This window comes from Pseudorasbora parva, chromosome 7 (genome assembly GCF_024679245.1).
Source record: "Pseudorasbora parva isolate DD20220531a chromosome 7, ASM2467924v1, whole genome shotgun sequence".
Lineage (NCBI taxonomy): Eukaryota > Metazoa > Chordata > Actinopteri > Cypriniformes > Gobionidae > Pseudorasbora > Pseudorasbora parva.
The window spans coordinates 33001883-33027000 of record NC_090178.1 but is presented as its reverse complement, the minus strand read 5'-3'; the positions used below and the strand labels follow the sequence as shown (position 1 = coordinate 33027000).

The window sequence follows — 25118 nt, the reverse complement described above, 5'->3', positions numbered from 1 at the left end:
AGGCAGACAGACAGATATTTGATTTGTTTTCAACATAAATTCTCATAATTTTATTAATTCTTTTGAGACTCCAATTTACATTTGCATTCCATGCAAATGCATCTCTGTTTAAAGATGTTTAAATAGCTATTTGGAAAAACAAGACAAAAATTAGGATTTTTATTTTATTTTATTTTTTGCAATGCATGCTACAATCAATGACATTAATTTAATTTAAGTCTTTCTGCTCTATTTTAAGACATCTTCAAAGCATTAATTTGTTTAGAGGCACACATGTTAAACATTAATAAATTAAACATTTGTGACGCTCTATATGGCATCCCTAACAATTAAAAGCTGTTAACACAAACACACAATTGTTAAAAACAACATAAATACACTGCTTATTGACTTACTGCCATGGAATCCATACCTTTCGAGCGAACGCTAACATCATCCACAGGTGATTGAAGTTGAAAATGAATGTACGCGCATGCGCGAATACACAAAAGTGACATCATAGGCGCGCATGCGTATTAAATACCGACGAAACGTCACTTTGCGCATGTGCGCTAACACATTCGTGACGCAATATTCGTGACGTCACCGCGCTACAGTCTGCAGCGAGGAGTATTTGAACGAGTGATGGAGACGCTGCTGAATGAAGTGCCGCTCAATAACAGCAGAGGGCGCTGAAGAATTGCAGAATGCAGCGCTTACCCCGGAAACCCCGCAAAACAAAAGCAACCGAGCTAGTGAAGTTTTTAAAACAGCCATTCATTTTTTGTAATCTCAATGTTGTTCATCACAGGACCAAATACTTAATACTTAAAGTCTTAATAGGCTTTTTATTTTCAAACTTAAACATTATGTTTTAATCTGGACTACAACATGCCCTAATTAGATTTTTTTTTTTGATTATTTGTTATTGTTTAGTAAAACTTTGAGACGTACGACTTCATTAGTTAACATGTTAATTCATTATTACCAAACTGACAATGAAAACTGGAGTTTTTTTGCAATTTGTGGAAAGAGAGCATGATTGCATACAGAAAGGCCATAAAAACGAAATAAATACATAAATAAAGCTTCAACTTCTGACGTTTACAAACAACTTTATGAACTTCTTTACTAGTAAGATTGATAATATTAGGAATAAAATTATAACCATGCAGCCGTCTACTATCAGTTCAGACAGAGCATTGTAGTGTCACTGAGAAAAAATTACACTCATTCACTGCTATAGGAGGAGAGGAATTGAATTAAACTTGTTAAATCATCAAAATCAACAACATGTATGCTTGACCCTATACCAACTAGGCTATTAAAAGAGATGCTTCCAAAGATCATAGATCCTCTGCTTAATATCATTAATTCATCCTTGACATTAGGATATGTACCAAAAACTTTTAAGTTGGCTATAATTAACTAGAAAAGGCTGTGTCTTCACAATTATGTTCCTTTTTAGAAAGAAATGGTATATGTGAGGATTTCCAGTCAGGATTTAGACCGTATCTGAGACGGCTCTCATCAGAGTTACAAATGATTTACTCCTATCATCTGATCGTGGTTGTATCTCTCTATTAGTGTTACTCGATCTTTGCGCTGTTTTCGATACTATCGATCACAATATTCTTTTGAATAGACTCAAAAATGATGTTGGCATTAGTGGAATTGAATTGGCATGGTTTAAATCATACTGTGGTGTGGCAAGCAACGGGGCGAGGGACCACGAGAGCCGGCCGGTGACGAGTGGTAATGAGTCCAAGCTGCGTGACACACCGGTCTCGTCTCGCGGCCAAGGGACGGGAGCATAAAAGGAGGAGCGAAGGCAGCGGTAGAAGAGAGAGGACCAGGCCTGGATTTATGTTGAGTTTTGTTGGTAAATGGAAATGGACTGCATTTATATAGCGCTTTTATCCAAAGCGCTTTACATTTTTGCCTCACATTCACCCATTCATACACCGACGGCGATGTCAGCCATGTAAGGCGCCATCTAGGGCTGGGCGATATGACGAAATATATCGTCTGGACGATAGAAAATGCCTATCGTTTTATATTAGGCTCTATCGCTTACGCCACGATAAGGCGTTTACAGCAGAATTTTACGTCAAGATGCACCTCACGCCACGGCATGCCCATGCACGCTGCAATACATAAACAAACATGGAGGAAGACGGTAGTAGACGCGGTTCAGACCAGGGTAATTCTCAGAGTAATTATGCAGGAGTGGTGGCATAAGCGCGCAAAACAAACTTCAGACACAGACGCTGCAACAGGCTTTTACGCGTGGCACACCATATAGCCATATTGAAATATTTTAATGGCAGGTGTAGGGATGGCGAAAACTAAACATTTTCTTGACCGACCACCGAGCCTCATTAGCCGGTTGAAACCGGTTAACCGATTAGTTTAAAATATGCTGCACTATTTGAAATAACAGCCGCGAGCCGCGCTCCCTCTCTCTCTGTGTCTCTCTCTCTCTCTCACACACACACACACACGCACAAGCACACACACACACGCCTGCCTTCCACTCACGTCACTTTTTTAAATCCCCCACAGCGCGAAACACGAGTCCCGCAAACGCGCCGCCGAGGAGCTTGTTTGTAATCGGAGGACAATCAATGGCTCCTTAGTTTCGAAATGGTTTGGGTACAAGGTGATCGCGTTGAAAATAAAGGCATTTGTCTAGCGTTATGAGCTCATTTGAAACATTGCCGCAGCTCATTTAAGAAAATGACAGCTCCGAAGAGACGCCGCTTTTGTTCGAGGTAGAGCTAACAATAAAGAAAGACGATCAACATCAACGATCATGTGTTACCACTGAAATGTAGATGTAAAATATTTCCAAATGTAAGTTCATCTTAAGCTAAATGCACGCGTCATACTGTCGTCTGCCCTGACTCTAACCTCGAGTGTTTTAGCCTATTTACTTTTTGCAAACCTTGTGAGCACGCAAACCCAAACGCTGTGACCTCGCGCCAAATGTTTTTATTGGTTAAGTACAAACAGGCGAGTTATGAAAAAATGAGTGCGAGGGATATGTTCACTTCACACAAAAAGATTTTGGAATGAGATGGCTAACATTCCTAGGCAGGTGTTAACTTTACCAACTGTCTTGCTTGAATAAAAGGTTCTAAATAAAATAAAAATGTAGTCCATACTACCTTTATTTGTTTTTTTATATTATTTCAAACTGCATTTCCACATTGCAATTTTGTATAGACTATTCATAAACTGAATTAACAGAAAAATTGCTATATCGTTATGTATATCGTTATCGGGATATTAAATGAGCTATATCGGGATATGAAATTTTGGCCATATCGCCCAGCCCTAGCGCCATCCAGCTCGTCGGGAGCAGCTGGGGTTAGGTGTCTTGCTCAAGGACACCTCGACACTTGGTCAGGTGGAACCGGGGATCGAACCACCAACCTTTCGGTTTGTAGACAACCTACATGAACCACTGAGCCACTGCCGCCAGTTACTTGTTATCTTTGGGTGGGTAGTCGGCCGTGAGGGGCTGCCCGTGGTTTATTTTGGTTTTGCTTATTTAATTAAAGTTGTTACACGTTCGCCAGTTCCCGCCTCCTTCCTTCCAATCTATGAACTGCGTTACATTGGTGCCAAAACCTGGGAGGAAGGAGGGACGCGCTGTCGGAGAGCCCTCGCTGCTGAGGGGATCACGGTGCTGAGGAGTTCGGGCAGCACGGATGATGAAAGACCGCGAGTGGCTGCCTGAGGCGGTGGTGCTGGAGCGAGTGAAGACCGGTGGGACGAAGAGCTCGCTGCCGTGCCCCTGGGTCGAGGTGGGTTGGCGGCCTTCCTGGAGGGAGCGGAGGAGTTGCTGGCGTTCGCCGTGGGCAGGAGCCTCCGCCGTAACGGGGAGGAGCAGGGAGCACGAAGCTCGCTGCCGACTGCCCTCAATCGGAGGAGCCACCGCCGGCCGCCAGGGAGCGGAGGAGGATCGGGCCTCCACCGGGTGTCCAGCAACATCGCATAGAGCTTCTTGACTGGTGAGGACAGAGCGGCAGATTTTTTTTTCTCTTTCTTTCTTTTTCCCTCTCTCCTTCTGTAGCTCCGTGCTCCCATCTCCATTTCTCTCGCCTCTCTGTCCTTACCCCCAGGTGCCACGGCCGCCGTGATCCACCTTTTGTTATGTTTGGGTGGGCAGTCGGCCGTGAGGGGCAGCCCACGGTTTACTTTCATTTTGTTTATTTAATAAAAGTTGTTACACGTTCGCCGGTTCCCGCCTCCTTCCTTCCAATCTACGAACTGCGTTACACATACTTATCTGACTGTTATCAGTTTGTAGCAGTGAAGAGATATCACACCGATCACAAGTTCAGTATGGAGTACTTACAGGCCAATCTCGAATCTACCGTTTCTATCAAAAATACTAGAAAAGGCCGGGTTTTCACAATTATGTTCTTTTTTAGAAAGAAATGGTATATGTGAGGATTTCCAGTCAGGATTTAGACCGTATCATAGCACTGAGACTGCTCTAATTAGAGTTACAAATGATTTACTCTTATCATCTGATCGTGGTTGTATCTTTCTATTAGTGTTACTCGATCTTAGCGCTGCATTTGATACTATCGATCACAATATTCTTCTGAATAGAATCGAAAATTATGTTGGCGTTAGTGGAACTGCTTTGGCATGGTTTAAATCGTACTTATCTGACCGTTATCAGTTTGTAGCAGTAAATGAAGAGATGTCACACCGATCACAAGTTCAGTATGGGGTACCGCAAGGCTCAGTGTTAGGACCGTTGCTTTTCACCCTGTATATGCTACCACTGGGAGATATCATTAGGAAGCATGGCGTTAGTTTTCATTGTTATGCTGACGATACTCAGCTCTATATTTCTTCACGCCTGGATGAAATTTACCAATTCACAAGATTAACGGAATGCATAGCTGACATAAAAAATTGGATGAATAGTAATTTCCTGCAACTGAATTCAGATAAAACTGAATTTTTAATTATTGGACAGAAAAGCTCCACAAGTAGTAACCTAGAATACTGTCTAACACTTGATGACTACTCTGTCAAGCCCTGGTTGTCAGTGAGGAACCTGGGTGTGCTCTTTGATAGCAATCTTTCATTTGAAAGCCACGTTTCACTAAATGGTTTAGCTCCCCAGTACTTAAGCGAGCTCTTAACACATTATACTCCATCACATCTACTGCGGTCTCAAAACTCTGGCCAATTGATAATACCTAGAATATTTAAATCAACTGCAGGCGGTCGATCCTTTTCCTATTTAGCACCTAAACTCTAGAATAGTCTTCCCAGCATTATTCGGGAAGCAGACATTCCCAGCATTGTTCGGGAAGCAGACACAGTCAGTTTAAATCAAGACTAAAATCGCATCTCTTTACTATGGCATACACATAGAACAATTTTAACTTTCATTATTCAAATCAATTGACTGAATTTTAGGCTGCATTAACTAGGTCAGCCGGAACCGGGAACACTTCCAATACCACCTGATGTACACGTTACATCATAAAAAGAGAGGCATCTACGCTAATTTTAGTCTCTCTGTTTATCCGGAGGTTTATCCCGGATCCAGGCTGTGTCCGGATTGGATGGTGGACCTGCACCTGGACATGACCAACACATCCTGGAGTATCTGCTGAGATCGTGTCCATTAGTGTGTCCTCTGAATTTCCCTTACCGGCACGTCACCCTAAATGAACCCATCTCTTGATACCCATCCAATCTAATATGATTTCTGACCTGTAATGTTGCCAGAATAATAATCATACACGTGTGTTAATAGGCCAGAGGAGAACTGGCACCCCGACTGTGTCTGGTTTCTCCCAAGGTTGACATCAATGTACCCTACATGTGTAGCCTATGTCAAAATGAAAAGTTTTAAATGGTTTTAACTTCAAGTTTTTTTTTTTTTTTATATAAATCACAACTTATGCGTCAGAAGTGGCTTACGCCTCTTTCAAGGCCTGTTTTGTGCACAGGCTATGCAACGGTTATAAATGAGACCCCAGACCAGGCCACCTTTTTCCATTGCTCTGTGGTCCAGTTCTGATGCTCACGTGCCCAAGAGCTGCAGTTTTGGAGATGCTCTGACCAGTCATCTTGCCATCACTATTTGGCCCTTGTCAAACTCGCTCAAATCCTTATCTTGTCCATTTTTCCTGCTTGTAACAAATCAACTCTAAGGACAAACTGTTCACTTGCTGCATAATAAATACCACCCACTAACAAGCCATGATGAAGAGAGAACCAGTTTTAATCACTTCACCAGTCATAATGTTATGCCTGATCGGTAGGGATGTTACGTCTGACACACCGATGCTCCGAAGCTTGCTTCAACTGAACGGTTCTTGCAATGAACCACTGCTTCGGAGCTTGTATCATTACATCACTAGTCAAGTGAAAATGACTTCTGAAGCACATAATACTGCCCTGCTTTAAAAAATAAAATAAAATTTGTAAAAATATTTATTCCATGACTAAAAACGCCAACCTTCAGCTCATACAATATAAAACTCTTCATAGAACACACTACACTGGGGAAAGGCTGGCTAAAATGGGATTCACATCAGAAATTTGCTCACACTGCTCTCAAAACTGTCCGGACACCTATATCCATGCCACATGGCACTGCCCACCCATTAAACACTTTTGGAAAGAAGTCACTGAATCCCTATCCCGCCTCATGGGCTGCCACATCCCATTATCCCCCCTACTCTGTCTACTAGGTGATCTATCAACTCTCAATCAGGAAATAACAAACAAACAGATGCTCCTTGTAGCCTTAGCCATTGCCAAGAAAACTATCTTCTTGAACTGGAAATCCCGAAACATTATTCACATAACGCATTGGAAAAACTTGCTCATAGACTACATTTCCCTAGAACATTCTTCACCTCTTCACAACTGTATTTCAGAACCACAACACCCCAGATCAGACCTCATTCAACTATTACAAATCTGACAGCACACTCATCTTGACTAATTATGTATTAATTTATTATTATACATATTTATACAAGGTTTACCTAATATTGTATTTTCATTATTTTAATTATTATTGACATTATTGTTATTAATATTTTCAATATCATAGAAACATTAAGCAGTAATAGAATGATGGCGATGTGATGATATTTTGCTTGATATAAGGACGGTATTGATATAATGTTTATCTTTAAAGATTAAAATAAATAAATAAGTGAAGAGATAGTAATGGTAATAATAATAATATAAACACCTAAAATATAAAAATATAACTAAATCAAATCAAGACTTAACATATATTACACATGATTTTAATGCACCAAAAAAAAAAACAGATTTTAATGCACCACACCCTTCTTTTAATGCACCATCTCAGCTTAGGCATACATACAAATAGTAAAGGAGGGGGGGAGAGAGAGAAGAAAAAAGAGGAAGAAAGAGGAAAAAAAAGGGGAAAAAAAACTGCACACTGACACAGAAACTAAGAGAGGTGTGGTATGTGTCATTATTTCATTGTTACTGTTGTTATTGACGTTTTTATATTATTATTATTATTATTATTGATACTACTATTTGCAATTGTACTGTCAGTACAAAATATTATCATCATCGCCATATCTAGTATTATTATTATTATTAGTATTATTATTATGGATTACAATTTTTTTTTCTCTGTCAACATAATTATCATTATCACTCTTTTTGTATACCACTACTGTTATTATTATCATTATTATTAATGTTATATATTATTGATATTACTATTGCCGTCAGCACAACTGATCACCATCTTTAGCATCATTATTGTTATATATAAATATTGACAATTGTTTAAAATTATCATCATTATTAATATACATGCTATTACTATTTAAATATTTCTATTATTATTTGTCAGTTCTGCTTATATTTGTTTTATTGCTGTTACTATTACTGCTGTTTTATTATTATTATTATTATTATTATTTATTTTTTATTTTTTTATTTTTTTTATTTACCACTACTGTTATTATTATCATTATTATTATTAATATTATCTATTATTGCTATTACTATTGCACAACTGATCACCATCTTTAGCATCATTATTTTTATATATAAATATTGACTTTTATATATGTATGTGTATGTATATATATATATATATATATATATATATATATATATATATATATATATATATATATATATATATATATATATATATATATATATATAATATGCAGTATTGTTCAAAATAATAGCAGTACAATGTGACTAACCAGACTAATCAAGGTTTTTCGTATATTTTTTATTGCTACGTGGCAAACAAGTTACCAGTAGGTTCAGTAGATTCTCAGAAAACAAATGAGACCCAGCATTCATGATATGCACGCTCTTAAGGCTGTGCAATTGGGCAATTAGTTGAATTAGTTGAAAGGGGTGTGTTCAAAAAAATAGCAGTGTGGCATTCAATCACTGAGGTCATCAATTTTGTGAAGAAACAGGTGTGAATCAGGTGGCCCCTATTTAAGGATGAAGCCAACACTTGTTGAACATGCATTTGAAAGCTGAGGAAAATGGGTCGTTCAAGACATTGTTCAGAAGAACAGCGTACTTTGATTAAAAAGTTGATTAGAGAGGGGAAAACCTATAAAGAGGTGCAAAAAATGATAGGCTGTTCAGCTAAAATGATCTCCAATGCCTTAAAATGGAGAGCAAAACCAGAGAGACGTGGAAGAAAACGGAAGACAACCATCAAAATGGATAGAAGAATAACCAGAATGGCAAAGGCTCAGCCAATGATCACCTCCAGGATGATCAAAGACAGTCTGGAGTTACCTGTAAGTACTGTGACAGTTAGAAGACGTCTGTGTGAAGCTAATCTATTTTCAAGAATCCCCCGCAAAGTCCCTCTGTTAAAAAAAAGGCATGTGCAGAAGAGGTTACAATTTGCCAAAGAACACATCAACTGGCCTAAAGAGAAATGGAGGAACATTTTGTGGACTGATGAGAGTAAAATTGTTCTTTTTGGGTCCAAGGGCCACAGGCAGTTTGTGAGACGACCCCCAAACTCTGAATTCAAGCCACAGTACACAGTGAAGACAGTGAAGCATGGAGGTGCAAGCATCATGATATGGGCATGTTTCTCCTACTATGGTGTTGGGCCTATTTATCGCATACCAGGGATCATGGATCAGTTTGCATATGTTAAAATACTTGAAGAGGTCATGTTGCCCTATGCTGAAGAGGACATGCCCTTGAAACGGTTGTTTCAACAAGACAATGACCCAAAACACACTAGTAAACGGGCAAAGTCTTGGTTCCAAACCAACAAAATTAATGTTATGGAGTGGCCAGCCCAATCTCCAGACCTTAATCCAATTGAGAACTTGTGGGGTGATATCAAAAATGCTGTTTCTGAAGCCAAACCAAGAAATGTGAATGAATTGTGGAATGTTGTTAAAGAATCATGGAGTGGAATAACAGCTGAGAGGTGCCACAAGTTGGTTGACTCCATGCCACACAGATGTCAAGCAGTTTTAAAAAACTGTGGTCATACAACTAAATATTAGTTTAGTGATTCACAGGATTGCTAAATCCCAGAAAAAAAAAATGTTTGTACAAAATAGTTTTGAGTTTGTCAGTCAAAGGTAGACACTGCTATTTTTTTGAACACACCCCTTTCAACTAATTGCCCAATTGCACAGCCTTAAGAGCGTGCATATCATGAATGCTGGGTCTCATTTGTTTTCTGAGAATCTACTGAACCTACTGGTAACTTGTTTGCCACGTAGCAATAAAAAATATACTAAAAACCTTGATTATTCTGGTTAGTCACATTGTACTGCTATTATTTTGAACAAGACTGTGTATATATATATATATATATATATATATATATATATATATATATATATATATATATATATATATATATATATATATATATATATACACATGCTATTTCTTTAAATACTTCTACTATTATTTGTCAGTTCTGCTTATTTTTGTTTTATTGCTGTTACTATTATTATTACTTTGTGTGTGTGTGTGTGTGTTCTGTGTTTACTCTGTTGTGTTGTGTTCTGTGTTTACTCTGTTGTGTTGTGTTCTGTGTTTACTCTGTTGTGTTGTGTTCTGTGTTTACTCTGTTGTAAGTTTTGCACTTCTAATTAAAAAAAAAAAAAAAAGGAATAGCTAAGAAAAAAATAAAAAATAAATAAAATAAAAACTAGAAACCATTCAGAAATTCTATTGGATTTAATGGTTTTCATGCAGAAATTGTATCAATCAATCAATCAATCAATCAATCAATCAATCAATCAATCAATCATACACCTTTATTTATATAGCGCTTTTACAATGACGATTGTTTCAAAGCAGCTTCAGTGTTAAACAGGACAATATTGCAACAAAATTTGATTTGGCTGTACAGTCATACTGGAGTAAACAGTGATGTTATCAGCTTATTTTAATTTATCATATAGCGACAATGTTGGCAGATCAGTATTATAGTTTATGGAATTAAATAAGACCTAATAATTAATTTTATTTGTATATTTAGTTGAATAACTTGGATCATAATTTTAGTGTCCCCAACTGAGCAAGCCACTATTTATTATTAGTTGTAATGGGAATTATAGTGGTCTCTGTGGGTCTCTAGCTGATAGCTATGTGTTGGGTTCTACTACTGGGATTGGGTGAGAGCATTACATCCGGAATATGTCCCAAACACGACAAAAAACAAAAACAAAAAATAACAATGTAGTGGTTTAAATGGAAAAAGCCAACGGTGCCTATTGGTATTTTAATTCAAACCATTAGCGTTTCTGCGATGGTTTCCAACTTTTGTAAGCTGGTCTGATCTGTCCTTGTCTAAAGAAATCATTTTTCTAAACTTACAGATAATATGAATAAAAAAAGATATAAGGTAAATTAACAATATCATAAATTGCATAACATATTCAGACCATACATATTACAGACAAGCCATTGAACCACAGCACCATATGAAAATTCCAGCGCAGCAAAGACAAAAACAAAGAAAAAATGTCTGCCCTAATGAATCCACCCTTCTTAAAGGCCACTAATTGGAGTCACAAAAGGCTGCAGCTGTCAACAGTGGGTGGAGCTTCAGTGACAACAGTTTCATTGGGAGTTTTTTAACATTATATATTACATCAATTGTTTAATTTGGCAGCAAACACTGCGGGTGCAGTATTGCCCTTGTTGGTCAAGCTGCCCAGTCTAAATATCTCAACTTAATGATCAATAGCCATCTAACTTTAATACACAATTTGAATTAGTCTTTGCACTATGTTACAGAACGATATGTAGGCATTTTTACAATCTCCATGGTTACACAGCAGGTCACAGGGGAAATGGAGACAGGATGTGGTTTCAGAGGTGAGGAAATAATTTCTTTGCCTCGGCAGCTAAGTGCAACATTCTCTCTACTATAATAAAAAAAAGTCTTTAACTTTTTCCACAACATAGCAGTGAACATTTAAGAGCCTTATTGGCTAATTTTCCACCTGAAAAATCAATAAATACAAAACTAGTAATAAGGAGAGCTATTAAATAATTTCCTCATGCAAAAAAAAGCATGTATATGAGACATGCATTCATTTGTGTGTGTGTGTGTGTGTGTGTGTGTGTACAAGTTTTGGGGACTTCAACCTAAATGCACACAGACTCATGGGGACTCGTGTCACTGCGAGGATCTTAATTGAGGCCCCCATGGGTTCAAAAGCGTATAAATCATACATAATGAGTTATTTTGAAAATGTAAAAATGCAGAAAGTTTCCTGTGATGGGTAGGTTTAGGGGCAGGGGCAGTGTAGGGCGATAGAATATATGGTTTGTACAGCATAAAAACCTTTATGTCTATGGTGAGTGTGTGTGTGTGTGTGTGTGTGTGTGTGTGTGTGTGTGTGTGTGTGTGTGTGTGTGTGTGTGTGTGTATGTGTGTGTGTGTGTGTGTGTGTGTGTGTGTGTGTGTGTGTGTGTGTGTGTGTGTGTGTGTGTGTTTGTGTGTCTGCAGTGGTATGAGAATGTGCCAATACTTAAAGGGATAATTCACTCATAAATGAGAATCATTGACTCATTCTTAGGTCATTATAAACTCATAACGTTCTTTCTTAACACAAAAGAAGACATTTTGTATGTACTCCTCTTTGCATACATTGACAATGAATGGTGACTGAAGATGTCAAGCCTTAAGAGGGACAAAAAAGAACCATAACTTATGATAAAAGCGTTCCAAATGACTGGTTTTCTGAAGCCATTGTGACTCTCATTAAGAGTAGAAATGCACATCATACAGTTAAACGTGTGGGGAAAAAAGTTGACAAAAAAGAGCTTACACCCCTCTTGCAGAATCAGCAAAATGTTAATTATTTTAACAAAATAAGAGTGATACAAAATGCAAACAAAATACAATAACATATAAAATGCATGTTATTTTTTATTTAGTATTCTCCTACATATTTTTGTTTGATACATCCAGTACCTCCAAGTCGCGGTGCATTAATGAAATGCTGCCGAATTAAAGTATACAGAGAGGAGGCCTGTTGCTGGAGAATTTGTATCTACCATCTATAATTTTCATGTATATCCTGACAAATAATTACCTGCACATTTGAAGCATTGTAAAATGAAAAATGAAACCCAGAATCTGTATGGTACCATAACAAAGACAAACTGTTGATATTCTGAAATTCTGGAGGGAACGCCGCACAGCGTGGCATGGGAACGTATCGACATGTGACATTAATCGACCTATATTCTTTAAAGGGGGGGTGAAACACTCAGTTTCAGTCAATCTCATGTCAATCTTGTGTACCTATAGAGTAGTATTTCATCCTTCATATCTCCGAAAAGTCTTTAGTTTTATTATATTTATAAAAGAAATATGGGCTGTACCGAGTCTTTCCGGAAAAAAACGAGCGCCTGGAGGCGTATCGTGTGGGCGGAGCTAAAGAATGACGAATGCGCAAAGCGGTGACGTCCTCAAGCGTGGAGAAACCCTTGCTATCGATCTCAGCTAATAGATATGATCCAGAATCTAATTCGGAGGCTGAAATAGAAACAGCAACAGCAGGACGTCCGTCTCTGTGGTATGTACTGTATACAGAGGCCTGTCAACATGACATGATTCGGTTTATGGACTATTGTATGCGACCAAACCTTAGTAGCAAGCAAAACGGTTTTGCACATCAGACTAGTGTAACGTTATACAGAGAACAGCAATGAAGTCCGTTAGCACATTTAAATGACGAAGCACGCGATCATGTCGTTGACTGATGTTTACATACGCGACGATACAACAGCACAGACATTTGAAGCAGTTTTACTCAACGGCTGCTTCCAAAGCAGGACCGAACCTTTATCTCTGGGACCGCTCCGTCAAAAACACACTTCTTGGAGTGTGGAGATCCACTTTGCAATGCGACTGAAGCATTTCTGCGTTCAAATCGGTTCAAATGCAGCGCTGCCTTCCCGGAATGCTGTGCTGAAGCGTTGAAGTCGCTTAATGTCAAAGTGGAGGAATGAAGTGGAGCGCGGCGCGGACTATAACCGACATTAGTGCTCACGGACGACTGGATCTGCAGCTGAGAGTGTTTACGGCCGTGCATTTCCTCTCTCGCTCTAGTGACGCGCGCACACCCTACCGGGAGAAGAGCCCGTACGGCCCATACAAGGACCTTCCGATCTATTAACGTCAAGTAGACCCATACTCAAAATAAAACTCTACCGAAACTTGTAAGAAACCGGAAGGAGTATTTTTAACACAGAAATACTCCATCAAACGTCCAACATTAGTTTTTGAAACTTTGTCTATGTTTAGGATGGGAATCCAAGTCTTTAACAGTGTAAAAAGCTCAGTATGCATGAAACAGCATTTCACCCCCCCTTTAACATGTAAAATGGGAACATGAAAGGAATATTCTAAAACCAACTCATATTATGTAATCACTTTATTTAGAATATTGTCTTATTCAGAATAAGGTCAATAATTAGGTTACTGCTGCCCATGTAAATGCAATCCTTTTTGTGTTTTGCATGCTGAATATGGAAGTCTGTGTGTGACTCAAGCATGGTCAATTGCAAAATACAAATTTTAAAAGATCATTGTTTGACATGAAAATAGTCTAGTTAAGGACTTATTTAGAAGTCAGGTCACCTTAAAGGACAACTCCGGCAAATTTTTAAGTTTATCTTGATCGTTATATCTTTGTGTCTACAGTCTATAGAAAAAAACCCGAACCGGATTGGTGCTTGCAACGCAGAGTTATTACAGTTAATGCCAAGAGCCCCCCTCAGCTAAAACGGCAGCTTTGGGGGCATGCACGTAACGGGTGTCTTTGTGCCTCTTAACAGACACAAAATGCAATTAAAATGTCTGTCCAACATGAACAGGTCCCTTACATGACAACGAGATGCGTTTAGCCACTTAGCCATTGTTTAAATTCACCTGTATTAGGCGGCTAGCTGTGTCTCGCGCTGAAGTCCTGCAGTAGATGGAAAAACGGTCCAGTGGGGAAGAGCATTGTGTGTATGAAGAGGCTCTGCTCATCGGCTCGACAGTTCTCAGTATTGAACGTGTCCGAGAGAAACAGTTTTCGATTCTGTACTGCTGATCCTGAGGAGAGGACCGCTGCTCGTTCAGTTACTCGCGCATGCTCGGTATTAGCGGCTCGTGAGTTCATCAGAGGCACAAAGACACCCGTTACGTGCATGCCCCCAAAGCTGCCGTTTTAGCTGAGTAGGGGCTCTGGGCATTAACTGTAATAACTCCGTGTTGCAAGCACCAATCCGGTTCGTTTTTTTCTTCTATAGACTGTACTCACAAAGCTATAACGATCCAGATGAACTTAAAAATTCGCCGGAGTTGTCCTTTAAGCAACCTTACTCCCTTCCTTTGAAACCAAATAACTGTGATTTCTTGTTGAATCACTGCATTAATGGGAAGAGAATTACAAAAATATAAATGACGTTCCAAGTGTCCAACCAAAGGGAACACTAATCAAAATAATGTTTCAACATAATAGTTCAAACTATTATTATTATTTTTTGGGGGGGGGGAAATCAACATCAATATATGAAGTGAGCTTATGTGCTGTTCTCTCAAAATCTTCAGTTGTATTGACAATTATGATGACTTTGGGAAATATGTGAATGCAACTAGAGAAATATAACTACAGAAGTGGGGGAAATAATTGAAATGCCTTTTAAGAATTGCTCAATGTGAAGAGGGTTAAAGAACATCTGTGGGTTTTTACAGTGTATGTATGTATTAAAAGTAGGCTATATGATAAAGTGTGTTCTGTTTTATTGTTACAGTCTAATTAGTAAATAAATGCTGACTAATATTAACATGTACTTACTATAGGGTTATGGTTGGTTGGGGTTAGTTGCATGTAATATGCATAATGTACTGTTATTACTAGTGCATCTAACAAGGACACTGTGAAATAAAAGTTTTACACAACATAGCAATGCTTGCTTTAATACTTTCACTATGAAAGTTTAGCACATTTTGTGTCTAGTAAGTGGCACCATCACTGTGTATTAAAGACTGTGCCTTTCTCAGTGCTGTAAGTACTTTCAGTTTCATCCCGCCGCTCGAATTCCTTCATGAGAACTGGCACGCGAGGAGGAGCGGACTTGTGACGCATGACATTTCCAGTAAACGACTGCCCTTTCTAATCCGAAGAAATGGACGGTAGCGATAACCTACTGTACCAATCTCACGTTTTTTAAAATAGCTTTTTATGGTTTTTGCTACGTTGAGGATGATAAAAAAAAGTTGTGGCCAGGTCGGGAGGATAATAAAAGAAATCGCTGGATCGCCATGAGTAGAGGTAAGTTATGGGTCACGCGCTGTTCTCAGTAAAATCCCAGCACGGAACTAACTTAACGTAACTTATATGGCTTATCTTTAATATGGCACTTTCAACAAATGTGAGCGTCGAGACTGTACGGGACCTAGGGGTAAAACGAGGGGGGAAGTTTAGTGTTTAGTAGTCTACATGTCTATGTGGCGTCTACAAAATCTATATTTGATATGTGGTTATATCTGATTGTCAGTTTCTCAGCGTGGCATGATTTCGCAACAGGTTACTCGGCTTGCATGAAGTTGATATACAAGGAAATCGGAGTTCATGAAAACTGTTGATTTTTCTTGAATTATAATGTTTTAAAAATAACAAATTGGAAATGATTAACTCTTACCTGCACTCCCCACCCCCCTTGGCATGATTTCGCAACAGGTTACTCGGCTTGCATGAAGTTGATATACAAGGAAATCGGAGTTCATGAAAACTGTTGATTTTTCTTGAATTATAATGTTTTAAAAATAACAAATTGGAAATGATTAACTCTTACCTGCACTCCCCACCCCCCTTGGCATGATTTCGCAACAGGTTACTCGGCTTGCATGAAGTTGATATACAAGGAAATCGGAGTTCATGAAAACTGTTGATTTTTCTTGAATTATAATGTTGTAAAAATAACAAATTGGAAATGATTAACTCTTACCTGCACTCCCCACCCCCCTCTCCTATCACAGACCAGTCCACCGCCCTGTCCGGATAGTGTGTTTGGTGAAGTAAGGACAGCTTTAGCGCCCTCTACAGCGGCCATGAGGACATGTCAGCTGTGCGTTTATGTATTGCTGGTAAGACAGAATTTGTTTACTCTGTAAACCGTCATTTTCAAAAGTGCCCAGTTTATCGCTTAAAATAACTCTGTAAAAAGTTGTATTGGTATGTTTTCTATTATAGTTTACTATCATAATATAAAAATTTTGATTTGTTAAATATTTGGTTACTACTTAGAATGGAGACAGCCAGGTGCCGTAATTTATTTTTAATATTAATGTATAAACCTTTCAAGACATACATGAGATTTTTAAGTGATGATATTTGCTTTTGTAGAAGCCATGACGTCATTTAATTAAAGAAAAAAAGAACTGAAACAGAACTACCTCACCCATAATTCTGAAGAAATATCCACCAATCAGAGAAGTTACTTTGAAAAAAATGTAAAAAATAAATAAAAGAAATTGTACATATAATCAATTCCTCCAAAAAATGTATGAGACTGTTTCATTAACGAGACACCTAAATGTTGAGACTTTTTTTTTTTTTTTTTGCACAAAAATTGGATTCAAATGAAAAATATAATTTTGAATAACTGGACACTTTCCAAATTAAATGTGACAAGGCCATGCAACAAACATGAGTGTAATACCAAAGTAGTATAATAATATATTAATAATTTATTATGAAGTAATATATTAATAATTTATTATGAAGTTAGTATGTAGTCCTACTGTTAATGTTAAAATTTGTAGGCAGAAGACTGTCCAAACAATGAGTCAAGCAAAGTACATTTAATCGTGGGATACTGTGTTCACTCTGCACATAATATTAACTATGTCAAGCATAGCCAGTCATGTTCCCACACATTTAACCCAAACTATCTTGTGTTCCCCACAGATTCTAATCAGCCAATCACATACAATATCAAATTCTGAAATTAGTGGACCCAATACTGGGAAAGAAAGTTGTCTTGTATTTCAATACTGGAATAAGGATGGAAAGGGATTCTGCTGTGATAAATGTCATCCAGGTAAAGTTAAATGTATTCAATTATGTGAATGCTGAGTTTTTGTTTTTTGATAGAATAACATTTATCATATAATGGAGCACACTGTTAGCATTTAAAACAGGTTATATGGATAATGTAGCAACAGGGTGTGCTTTGTTCAGCTTTCATGGATGTTTTTTTCTCTCCTCCTTTGTACCCATGTTCCCTACTTTAGGGTCTAAGTTGAAACAGAAATGTTCTGAAAACAACCCAAGGTCAGAATGTGAGACGTGTATGAATGGATTCTATATGGATACATCGAATTACTTTCCAAACTGCTTCAGCTGCGAGGAGTGCAAAAAACGTAATGCCTTTATAACATTCATTTTTCATATTTCTAGTTTTGAAGGGATAGTTTACCCCAAAGCGAAAATGCAATCATTTACTCACCCTCACATCATTCCAGATCTGGATGACTTTCTTTCTTCTGCGGAACACACAAGACATTTAAAAAAAATGTTTTGTCAATGGGGTACAAAACAACACTGGACTCCACTGACTTTAAAGGGTTAGTTCACCCAAAAATGAAATTGATGTCATTAATGACTCACCCTAATGTCGTTCCACACCCGTAAGACCTCTGTTCATCTTCAGAACACAGTTTAAGATATTTTATATTTAGTCCGAGAGCATATCCAAGTGTATGCACACTATACTGTCCGTGTCCAGAAAGGTAATAAAAACATCATCAAAGTAGTCCATCTGTAATATCAGTTAGTTCATTAGAATCTCTTGAAGCATCGAAAATACATTTCGGTCCAAAAAAAACTAAAATTACGACTTTATTCAGCATTGTCTTCTCTTCCTTGTTTGTGTTCAATCCTCAAATAAAGATTCAAACGGTTATGAATCAGTGAATCGATCAATGATTCGGATCTCCGGTATCACGTGACACTGCAGTTTGACACGCGATCCGAATCATGAATCAAAACACTGATTCATAACTGTTTGAATCTTTATTTGAGGTTTGAACACAAACAAGGAAGAGAAGACAATGCTGAATAAAGTCGTAGTTTTTGTTATTTTTGGACCGAATTGTATTTTCGATGCTTCAAGAGATTCTAATTAACTAAATGATGTCACAGATGGACTAATTTATTTGATGTTTTTTATTACCTTTCTGGACATGGACAGTATAGTGTGCATACACTTAGATACGTTGTCGGACTAAATATAAAATATCTTAAATTGTGTTCCAAAGATGAACGGAGGTCTTACGGGTGTGGAACGACATTAGGGTGAGTCATTAATGACATCAATTTCATTTTTGGGTGAACTAACACTTTAATCGTGTCGACCAAAAAAATTATAATATATATATTTTTAAAATATCTTGCTTTGGGTTGCACAGAAGAAAGAAAGTTAAAATGTATGGATGGACATGAGGGTGAGTAAATTATGATTTTTGGATGAAAGTATCCCATTACGTAGATGACTTAAAAAAATTCACTCATCCAATGAATTTGCTCTTTGCCATGTTTTCATATGTATTTCATCTGTCAATTATCCACAGCCCATTCCGAAGAGGCATCAGCATGCACGATTATATCTAATAGGGTGTGTAAATGTGAGAAGGGATATTACAAAAGGAAATTAGGAGACTTGGATTGGGAGTGTTTACCATGTAGGGTTTGTGGATCTGGGCAGGTGCAAATTATGGAATGTAAGTTCCTCAAGCTTAATTAAGCTTTATAAATTAAATAAAGAAAAATTAATCTTATATTTACGTTGTAGGATACCATTGGTTAATGTTTCCATTTTTGTCAGGTACTGAGGAACAGAATACAAAGTGTGTGTGCAGAGAAAAACATTACCTTGCCGAGAATAAAAACTCCTGTGAGCCATGCTTTGAGTAAGTTACACTTCAGTACTCTTCAGCCCGGCTGAGTCACACTTCAGTACTCTTCAGCTCTGCTGGCACATGTCTTATCTACTCAATTGTTTGTTAGAGCATTCCTTGCCTGTTGTTGCTAGTGTTCAAGTGTATTGAATTACCCCCTGAAGATTATTTTAGTGGCTAATTAACAGATCAATTAAGAGATCTGAATAACATTAGACATAGTAATCAACATGTCTAGTAAAGTTTTCTCTATGTCCTATAGATGTCGGGAGGAGTGTGAACACTTGTGCAGCACTCCACCAATGCCTACATCGCCTAACACAAATAGGCATCCAGGTGAGCATAATCAACATCCATCCAAAATGTGTGTGCATCAAAGAATGGCTGAATCCGAAAGCGCCCCTATACCCTCAAATAGGGCATTATTTTATGCCAATTGTAGTGGCGTCCGAAACCATAGAGGACATTATTGAGTGCACTCATTCAATCCCACATAGCACCGCAATAACGAGTGTACAGCCGATGTACACACACCGGCTGTCCGACTTCAGGCACTCGTTTTCATGCATTCCTTCTAGTGAACTATATTAGTGGACTAACATAGGGAATGGTGAATGAGGATTTAGGGGGCGATTTCAGATTTAGCTTACGGCCAATCATGGCAAACTATGAACTTGAGTGTATCGATAAAGAGAACCAAGTACAGAAATCTCTGAAAAACATGAGCAATCTTGGGAAGTCCCGTCTGGCGTTCGTTTTCTTTTGAATTTGCCCTGCCATGACTAAGCAAAGTTTATCACAGAAACAACATGTGTTTTCAGGCAAGAGTTGTTGAGAGGTGATTTTAATTTGTTGTGTTTCTCATTATATTGATCTTTCAGACAAATTAGAATATGTACTGGTTCCCGTTTGTGCATTCATCACGGTTGTAGCATTGGCAGTGTTTATGTTATATGAAAGCATCAGACGTTGGAGGAAGAGGAACCGCGCTTTGTCATCGCTGCCATCGTCACCTGCTCACGAAGATCAGGTACAATTCTTGATTAACCTATGACAAACACTGACACCACACCATTCTTCTCCTTAGCGTGAATGATTCACATTGGATGCTAAACACATAATTACTGTAGTGCTGTCTTCACAGAAGATGATTCACAGTTTTGATGATAGATAAATACTAATACATATACTTTTTCACAAAGCCCCCCATTTGGACTCCTAACACCCCTAATTTCCCATAGTAAAAATAATGACAGATAATTAATTCATTATAAAAAAAAAATGCTCAACTGGTGCTGTATATTCAAACCTAAATGTATTCAGACACCTTCAGCATTTTCTCACATTTTCAGTTTATTCACTATAGTTTAGAAAATAGTAATAAAATGAGTTTAGCTGTGTCAGAACAAATTCATCTATATAATGTCAGATAACTTTGATAGAAATGTGTGTAATGGATTACTATAAACCTGTCAACTCTTAAATTTAAGAACACAATTAGGTCAACCATTTACCAGTCAATGCTTAATTTTGTTCAGTTCGGACGCATTAGGAATTAAAGAAAAAACACTTAAAACATGTTCAGGTCAAAGTGTCTAAATAATTTTGGTCCTAAATTTTTATCAATTTTACTGGTAGTTCACAGTATGAAAAAAAATCTCTCTCACGGTTTACTTTATTTTGCTATTCTCACTTACATGCATGAACTATAGCGTCCTGCACCCACTAGTAAAAATAATTCTGGTGTCTGAATAATATTTGGTTTGACTTTTCATACAGACTAACTTTTTAAAATGTTTTCAGTGTCACATGATCCTTCAGAAATCATTCTAATATACTGATCTGTTGCTCAAGGAACATGTATTATTATCAATGTTGAAAATAGTACTGCTTAATATTTTTGTGGAAACTGTGATACATTTGCTTTTGGATTCTTTGAAGTATAGAAAGCTTAGAATACATTTGTCTCAATGTAAATGTCTTTAATCTCATCTTTGCTAAATAAAAGTATTAACTTTTGTTACGTACTGCTCTGAGGCACAAAAGTCGAGGATTCAAATACAGAATTGATTTAAAGGTTAACCCAAAGATGGAGTAGCTAACCAGACAAGAGGTCATAAACACGCGGTAAACAGTCCAACACAAACACAGGCAGGAAATTCAGGCAAACAGGGTAATCCAGAGAACATGCACGGGTTAAAACTATCAAATATGACCTCAGAAGTGCACTGTCACATTAGGCAAGACTTCACATAAGAGTGACAGAGAGAACCAGACTTATATAGGGTGAGCTAAACAGGCTATTGAGACACAGCTGTAAGCAGTGGAGGATGATGAAACCAGGCAATGGGTTATGGGAAATGTAGTTGCTGATTGAGTGACAATAGTCTGTTGTTGAGTGTCATCTTGTGGCTATCAAGGGCACTCCAGCTGGTGATTATGATAATTAAAAACTAGTTATAGAACTTTTTCAGGCCTTGCTGGGTAGAGAGATTACAATCAGAATATTTATCGAAGATTACATTTTTATTTTACTTAATACTTACTAGTTCAGCTTGTAAATTATAAAGGAGCAGACTAATAGGTCCCTTACATGTAATTATTGCCCTCTGATGATCCTGCTGCAGCCAATGAGATTGCTTGCTTAACATTTAAACAGTCTGGTTCAGTGTTTGCTGTAGTCTCTCACGTATTTGCCCATAATATCACCAAAAGTCGAATACGACTATAATAAATAATAGTTTTATGCATGTTATGAAGTAATTGTTTTTTTTTAATGTTCTCCGCAGACATTGATTATCAAAGTCCAGCCAGACACAATAAATGAGAACGCTCCTTTCACAAATCAGCCGTGCGAGCCAGAACAGCACAGAAAACTCCCAGACTGTGTCCCAAGAGAGATCAAACGTATGTCTGTGTATTTGTTTCTATTTTCAAATCCCTAGAGGCTTGAGTAATGATGGTTGAAAGATGATTCATGTCTGTTGTTTGCCTCTCCCTATTTCTTTTTCTGTAGTACACGAATTCTTCTATTTTGTGCTGGATGAGGTCCCTATCGGACGATTTAAAGAACTTGTACGTCGGCTTGGCGTTTCTGAGCAGAACATTGACAGGGCAGAACAAGACCACCGGAATTGCAAAGATGCCCACTATCAGATGCTGAAGGTTTGGAGTGATAGTGGCAGTGGAGGAGGGAACAATGTTTTGCCCTGTCATTGCATCCAGAGGTTAATTGAAACACTGAGGGACATGTATTTGGTTAACTGTGCAGACAACATTGAGAACAGGTTCCTTACACACAAACACTTCATAACAAGGCCGTCGGAAGAGAATGGAGAACATGGCATTAATAGAGATCTTAACCTTCCACTAAGTTTCATTGGATTCCCTTGAAAGTGGAAGTGCATCTTCAGCTGTATTACATAATAACACCATGTCATATTTACAGTTTTCTGAAGATTTCACACTAAAATTGTATATGATCATGCATAGTTTTTTTTTTTGTATGTATATATTTCATCAAGGCTTTGTCAAGTGCTGTTAAAGTTTATATATCTGAACAAGGGTGGAGGTGTGGCTGGGGTTTGGCTTGTCATTTTTTTTTTTTTTTTTTTTTTTTTACAAATTAAATAGAGATGACATTATTATGGATATTCTCTCCCAGATCTCCTTATAATAGCACAAAATTGACAAAAACATGTCCAGGTCACATTTCACCATATAAGATAATAACACTACTGTTAAAGGTCATATATATATATATATATATAAAATTATGTTCACTAAGGCTGCATTTATTTGATCAAATTACAGGAAAAACAATAATATTGTGCAGTATTAGTGCAATTTATTGTAATAATGTTCTTTTTTTCTCTTTTTTTAAACGATTTTTAGCAGTCATTACTTCAGTCTTCAGTATTACTTTAAGTAATCAGGAAGTTTCTTTTAACTTTTTGGAGGGGTTGAATGTGACCTGATCATGTTCTTGATATGTTTTATGAGATTTACCGACTAGGTGAAGGTGATGTAGGATTCATTTTTTAAAGGGGTACTTCAGCGCTGGGAAGATGAATCTGTATTTAAACTGGGTCATTAATGTAGTAGAAATGTGAAATTTTTGAATTTGGTGCTTTCTAGACTGAGAAATGTATTTTTGTCTCATGAAAGATGAAAAGACTACAATTCCCAGAATGCTTCGTGATTATATTGTGATTTAGCCGCTGAGGGAGTGTCAGCACAAATGCAGCTGGAGTCAGATTACATTTATCGTGATGAGAGCTGAGGTAAACCCGTCTACAGTTCATGCCTTTGGAAGATTAACTTTCATAGAAATTAACTCGAGAAGATAAAATACGATCATTCGAATATACTCCAGGGTTTCTACTGATAGAAAGCCATATGCTAATCGCTGAAGTAACCCTTTAAGCAAACGCTGTCTTTAATTGCATTTGTATTGCCATATGTTTTCTGTATATTATTCCACAGCCAACACTTGTGCTTTTGATATGGTGCTTCAGCCAAAATAATAGCATTAAAGTGCAATGCATGTTCAAATATGAAGCTGATTTGACCACAGATGATTTGTATTATCAAGTTATCAAGGTAAATGTTTTTAGATTTTTTTTAGATGAATATGTTAATTGGGGAATTTAGCATTTTCAGTGTTTAAATGTTGCTTAAATGTCTTTCAAATGTTTTTCCTTTTCTCCAGCTTTTCCTTTTCTCCATGTTCTTCTTTTTTTAATTAGATATTACATATATATTTAGCTTGTGTCCCTAGGCAGCTCTATTTTTTTATTAAACTTTTATTAAACTTAAAAGCAGGTCTCTTGCTTTAGAACAGCTCAACTTTTAATTTCCATAACAGCGGACTTGGGTTTTTATACTTTTTACTTTGCATTGTTTCACTTAAGAAATCTGAAATTTTGTATACAAGCTAATTTCTGTGAATTTATACCTGTGCATGCTTGAAAACAAAAATATATCTTGATGTCCAAAAACCTACTTAAACATTTAAAAAAAAAAAACTTTACATTTCACTTTTTTGTGACTTTTTGTCTGGTGACTTTGTTGTGCTAAAATTATATATTTTTGATAAAATGATGTGAGTGTGTATATACACTGATCAGGCATAACATTATGACCACTGACAGGTGAAGTGATTAACACTGATTATCTTGTCATCACTGCACCCAATAGTGGGTGGGATATATTAATAGGCAGTAAGTGAAAAATGTTTCCTCAAATTGAATGTGTTAAAAGCATGGAAAACTGCCAAGTGGAAGGATTTGAGTGCCAAATTGTAATGGCTAAACGACTGTGTCAGAGTATCTTTAAAACTGTATCGCTATCAAAAGTGGTCCAAGGAAGTGGTGAACAGTGGTAAACCGGCGACAGGGTCATGGGTGGCCAAGGCTCATTGATGCACATGGAAGGCTGGCCCATGTGGTCCGATCAAACAGAAGAGCTACTGTAGCTCAAACTGCTAAAGTAGTTAATGCTGGTTTTGATAGAAAGGTGTCAGAATACACTGTGCATCACAGTTTGTTACGTATCAGGAGGTCCCCAAGTGTTGACTTGGCCTCAAAATTCCCCAGATCTCAAACCAAATGAGAATTTGTGGGATGTGCTGAACAAGAAGTCAGATCCATGGAGACCCCACCTC

At 37.5% G+C, this 25118-nt stretch overlaps 2 protein-coding genes across 3 annotated transcripts in view; one reads left to right on the top strand and one right to left on the bottom strand.

Moving 5' to 3' along the window:
- Positions 1-16592, bottom strand: part of cd27 (CD27 molecule) — a 45410-nt gene extending 28818 nt beyond the window's left edge. Inside the window, exon 1 of the mRNA XM_067449105.1 lies at positions 16501-16592. The gene's annotated coding sequence lies outside the window, so the exon portion shown is untranslated. The remainder of the gene's footprint in view (positions 1-16500) is intronic.
- tnfrsf1a (tumor necrosis factor receptor superfamily, member 1a) lies at positions 15602-23192 on the top strand. Of its 2 annotated transcripts, none has more exons than XM_067449102.1 (10): positions 15602-15824; positions 16537-16639; positions 17463-17595; positions 17789-17917; positions 19127-19276; positions 19381-19465; positions 19716-19789; positions 20335-20483; positions 22243-22360; positions 22470-23192. In XM_067449102.1, the coding sequence occupies exons 2-10, from the start codon at positions 16604-16606 to the stop codon at positions 22844-22846; spliced, it is 1251 nt and encodes a 416-aa protein (XP_067305203.1). In that variant the 5' UTR covers positions 15602-15824; positions 16537-16603; the 3' UTR covers positions 22847-23192. The 2 variants fall into 2 exon arrangements, with proteins under 2 accessions (XP_067305203.1, XP_067305202.1); XM_067449101.1 differs by having other exon boundaries at positions 15603-15824; positions 16532-16639.
- Positions 23193-25118: the final 1926 nt, after the last annotated feature.

Coding starts and splice junctions, on each gene's coding strand:
- tnfrsf1a (XM_067449102.1), top strand. CDS start 16,604: ATGAGGACATGTCAGCTGTGCGTTTATGTATTGCTG. Junction 17,918..19,126: donor CTGCGAGGAGTGCAAAAAAC/GTAATGCCTTTA, acceptor AATTATCCACAG/CCCATTCCGAAGAGGCATCA. Junction 20,484..22,242: donor CACCTGCTCACGAAGATCAG/GTACAATTCTTG, acceptor TGTTCTCCGCAG/ACATTGATTATCAAAGTCCA.